General features: G+C 46.0%; 1 protein-coding gene across 1 annotated transcript; it reads left to right on the plus strand.

The window, feature by feature from the left end:
- Window positions 1-422: 422 nt before the first annotated feature.
- Window positions 423-1,261, plus strand: LOC127040845 (olfactory receptor 52N4-like). Its single transcript, XM_050935410.1, has 2 exons — window positions 423-945; window positions 1,071-1,261. Exons 1-2 carry the CDS (start codon window positions 423-425, stop codon window positions 1,259-1,261), a joined length of 714 nt encoding a protein of 237 aa, XP_050791367.1.
- The last annotated feature ends 3,790 nt before the right edge of the window (window positions 1,262-5,051 follow it).

The following is a 5,051-nucleotide window of genomic DNA, read 5'->3' on the forward strand; positions in this document are numbered from 1 at the left end:
CCATGACATGTAGAAATTATTGGTGCACCTTCAAATATAGAACTGGGATTAGTAGGGCCAGATGTTCATAATTCATTTCTATTAATAATGAAAATGTCATTTTCAATGTGTGCAGCGTGAGCAATCTGCTTCACCCACGAGAACAGCCTCCAGTAGTGCTTGTAGTATCTCACATTCACATTGTCTCTCCATCCAGGCATTTGTACTGAAACCATCACCCTAGACCCTGGGCATATAAGGGAAGTCTGAGGAATGTATGGTACATGCAAGAGACACCGTTCTGCCTCAGAGTTGAACATCTTCTCCCCTACTCCATGTCAGATTCCAACACAACCAACTTCACCAACCCCTCCACCTTCATCCTGCTGGGCATTCCTGGCCTGGAGGCTGCCCATGTCTGGATCTCCATCTCATTCTGCATCATGTACATCATAGCTGTCTTGGGGAACTTGACCATCCTGTTCATCATGACAATAGAGCTGAGCCTCCATGGGACCATGTACTATTTCCTCTGCATGCTGGCTGTCACCAACCTGTTTCTGCCAATATCCATCCTGCCCAAAACACTCAGCATCTTCTGGTTCAATTCCAGGGAGATCGATTTCAGCGCCTTCCTTGCCCTGGTGTACTTCATTCACTGCTTCTTAGTGATAGAGTCTGGGATCTTTGTGGCCATGGCTGTTGATCGCTACGTGGCCATCTGCCACCCGCTGAGAGATTCCACCATCCTGACAAACCCTGTGGTGGCCAAGATCGGGCTTGCCATGGTGCTGCTTGGTGCCATGCTCATACTGCCTTATCCCTTCCTGGCGAGCTGGCGGCCATACTGTAGAACCAACATAATCCCCCACACGCACTGCGAGCACAAGGCTGCGGTGAAGCTGGCCTGCACTGACACCCGTGTCAGTAGTTACTATGGCCTCTTTGTGCTATTCTGTGTGAAGGGTCTGGATGTGTTTTTTATCACCATGTCCTATACCCAGATCCTCAGGGGCATCTTCAGCCTCCCCACAAAGGACGCCTGGTTCAAAACTTTCAGGACTTGCAGCTCCCACTTTGTGCCATCTTAGCCTTCTACATTCCACATCTCTTCTCCTCTCTCATGCACTGGTATGGCCACAATGTAGCCCTGCGTCTCCATGTTCTCATTGCCAACATGTACCTCCTGCTTTCCCCCGTGCTAAACCCCATCATCTACGGGGCGAGGACCGAACAGATCTCGAAATGGCTGCTCCGACTCTTTACTCATAAAGGGACCTAAAGTTTTCTCTTGATACTTTGGATCTCGGACCAAACACTGTGCAGAGCTGTTTGCTGACATGGTGCTGGGCCCTCTTCCCTGAATCACTTACTGAACAGTCAAAGAGACATTAAACCCTTTCCTGACCTTACTGTGCTCTGTAAGAGTGACAAACTGGGGAATATGTCTATGTAGAACTCATTGGGTTGTCACATTTCTAGTTCTTGCAAACTGGACCCCTAAGAACATAAGAACAGCCATACTAGGGCAGACCAAAGGCCCATCTAGCCCCATATCCTGTCTTCCAACAATGGCTAATCCAAAGTTCCCCAGACAAAATAAATAGAACAGGTAATCCTCAAGGGATCCATCCCATCACCCATTCCCAGCTTCTGCAAACAGAGGCTAGGGACACCATCCCTGCTTACCCTGGCCATTGATGGATCTATCCTCCATTAATGTATATAGTTCTTTTTGAAACCTGTTATAGTCTTGGCCTTCACAACATCCTCCTTTTTTATTTTAACATCTGCTGCCTCTTTGGTGACCTAGTTCTTCTGCTATGAGAAGGAGTAAATATCACTTCCTTATTTACTTTCTCCACACCAGTTATGATTTATAGATCTCTGTCATATCCCCCCTTAGTTGTCTCTTTTCCAACCTGAACAGTGCCAATATCATTAATGTCTCTTCATATGGCAACTGTTCCAAATCTCTAATCATTTTTGTGGTCCTTTTCTGAACCTTTTCCAATTCCAATATATCTTTTTTGAGATGGGTCAACCGGATCTCTGCACAGTATTCAAGAGGTGGACATACCATGGATTTATACGGAAGCAATATGATATTTTGTGTCTTATCATCGATCCCTTTCCTAATGATTCCCAACATTCTGTTCACTTTTTTGACTGTCGCTTCACACTGAGTGGATGTTTACAGAGAACTAGCCATCATAACCCTTGGGACCCCGTCCCTAACCCTGTCTCTTCTGCCAAAGCCCCACACCCAAATACATCTTCCCTCCAAAATAACCTTAGCTATGTGGTGTTGTGTTCCGTTAATTCAGGGTGGCTGAATGCACATAATGATCAGATTCTGGGTTATATGCACCCCCTCAAATCCAGGGCAACATAACCATTGATCTAACCATGAACGGTGTGACGATGCGGTTCTGGCAGGACCCAACTGAGAGTGCCAATTCAGCACCAATTGCTCAAACAGGGCAGTCACAGCCCTAGGCTGGGGTTTTTCCACCTCTAAGGCAAACCAAACCAGCCAGACAAAAATGACTTCAGTTTCACCCCACTGGCTAACCGCAAATCACACAAGCAATTTCCTTAGACACTCCAGTCTTCCAGTATCACCACCAGTGCCACCCGTCCTGGGGATGAATGGTTATGAAAACCAACACCCCAGTAAAAGAAAAAGGTTCTCTCAATCCCAAAGGACCAAGCCCCAGACCCAGGTCAATATACACATCAGATCTTACCCACAAATCAGGCTGTTGCAAATCCTTTAGAATCTAAAATCTAAAGGTTTATTCATAAAGGGAAAAAGATAGAGATGAGAGCTAGAATTGGTTAAATGGAATCTATTCCATACAGTAATGGCAAAGTTCTTAGTTCAGGCTTGTAGCAGTGATGGAGTAAACTGCAGGTTCAAATCAAGTCTCTGGAGAACATCTCCAGCTGGGATGGGTCATTCAGTCCTTTGTGCAGAACTTCTGTTTGTAGCAAAGTCCCTCCAGAGGTAGGAAGCAGGATTGAAGACAAGATGGAGATGAGGCATCAGCCTTATATAGGCAATTCCAGGTGTAAGAACACTTCTTTGTTCTTACTGTGGAAAATTACAGCAAAATGGAGTTTGGAGTCACATGGGCAAGTCCCTGCACACCCTGCTGAGTTACAAGGCGTATCTGCCTCCTCTCAGTGGGTCAATTGTGTAGCTGATGGTCCTTAATGGGCCATCAAGCAGGCTAAGCAGAGCTAACACCAACTTGTCTGGGGTGTCACCCAGAACTTCCATTAGAAGACCTCATTTCCAGCTGCTTATAAATTTGCAAGTTTTTGGAGTTTGTTCTGAAATTATTTTTTTTTTTTTAGTTTCAGGCATAACATTTCAGCAGACTTCTTGAATGAAGCTAGGAGAAATGTGTGTTATCCATATTGAAAAATTTTCATTATAGTTCTAGCAAGGATCCCTAGCAGCACCAAGATTTGCAGAAGATAAAAGTCAGGTAACAGCCCCTGTCCCTCTGCCACATTAATAGACAGAATCATGAAATGCCAGTGGAGGGGGATACAGTCTCTGTGCATTAACACACAGTTGGCTCCTGACGTCTGTACTCAGTTCTTGCTCCAAGGAGAGTTTTGCCTCACTGGGGCCTCAGCAAGTATGAGCCATGGTCTCAGAATTTGGCCTTGTATTGCACATCTACAAACATCTTTCTTCCTGAAGGATTCACTGTACCACTGAAATGCACCACCGTGGGGCTGGAGGCTAGCAGGCGGGATGAGCAGGGGTGCACAGAAAAGAGTGACTTTTTGGCCAGTGATTCTTTAGCAAATTCATCATTTATGGCAAGGGCCCTGGGATGTTCCATGGTTGTGCAGAGTGGAAAGGATCACAGACTTACTCTCTATCCCACCACACCCACCTTGCAGAGGGATTGTCTATCGGGTGAGCTGCTCAGCAAGAGATGGGTACCTGTGAATTACGAGATGGAAGTGTCTTCCCTGGGAATCCCCCTCAGGTATTTGTGACCTATACCTCGCTGAATCCAGCATCTGCAGCAGCATCCGATGCTGAGAGCCAACACACTGTGTGCACAGTTTCTAATATAGCTCTGTGTAATCCCAGGGGGGTTTGATCAGACTCTAGAGGACAAGGGAGCATCTGAATGTAAACAGACTGTGGACAAGCATGTTTCCACTTCAGTGCTAACTATCCAGCTTCAGAAGTAAACAGTAATTAAGGAACCTTCCCAAAGGGAGATGAGAACTCCTGGGCTCTGTGCTGAGTCAGAGAGGAATTGGCTGCTCTGTACATTTGTGTGCATGTATTTAAAAGTTATAGTTGATGAGTAAAAAAAACTAGGGATAATGCTCAACTCTCCAGAGGATCTGATGTCCTGTAAACTCTCAGGATAGATGGGTAGATAGTAGACAGAGAGACCTGGAGAAAGTTGACTAAGAAGAGACACAAGCACTTACAACAGCAAAGAATCCTGTGGCACCTTATAGACTAACAGACATTTTGGAGCTCATGCTCCAAAACGTCTGTTAGTCTATGAGGCGCCACAGGATTCTTTGCTGCTTTTACAGATCCAGACTAGCACGGCTACCCCTCTGATACAAGCACTTACAGCAAACACATGGGGCTGTCGCTAAGGGATCAGAGATCAGTACTTCTCATGAGTAACTATTATTACACTGTGCAGCACCTTTCATGGATGAATCTTCAAAAACCTGGCAAAGGAAAATCACTATGAACCATCCCCATTTCACTGATCGGTAAACTGAGGCACAGGGAGATGTGACTTGTCCAAGGTCACACAGACACGGGCTAAGAGAATCCAAGTGTCTTGACTTCCCTTCCATAACCATGGTCTCTCTCTCAGTAAGTGACCACATGACAACAGGGAAATGGCCTTACGGTCTTGCAGGGCCTGTTCACTGGGACGGGGTGAAAGGAATTCCATGGATTGCAACATGGAGCTCGGGACCGCCGAACACTCTGGCAAACCAATCTGGGCCCCCTCTCACACTGTCAAGTATCAGAGGAGTAGCTGTGCTAGTCTGGATCTGTAAAA

The sequence above is a fragment of the Gopherus flavomarginatus genome (genome assembly GCF_025201925.1).
Source record: "Gopherus flavomarginatus isolate rGopFla2 chromosome 1 unlocalized genomic scaffold, rGopFla2.mat.asm SUPER_1_unloc_3, whole genome shotgun sequence".
Classification (NCBI taxonomy): Eukaryota; Metazoa; Chordata; order Testudines; family Testudinidae; genus Gopherus; species Gopherus flavomarginatus.

Bases quoted from the DNA above. Each gene is read 5' to 3' on its own strand.
- LOC127040845 (XM_050935410.1), top strand. From the start codon at position 423: ATGTACATCATAGCTGTCTTGGGGAACTTGACCATCCTGTTCATCATG. The intron at 946-1,070 runs GTCTGGATGTGT...GTGCCATCTTAG, and splicing joins TGTGCTATTCTGTGTGAAGG to CCTTCTACATTCCACATCTC.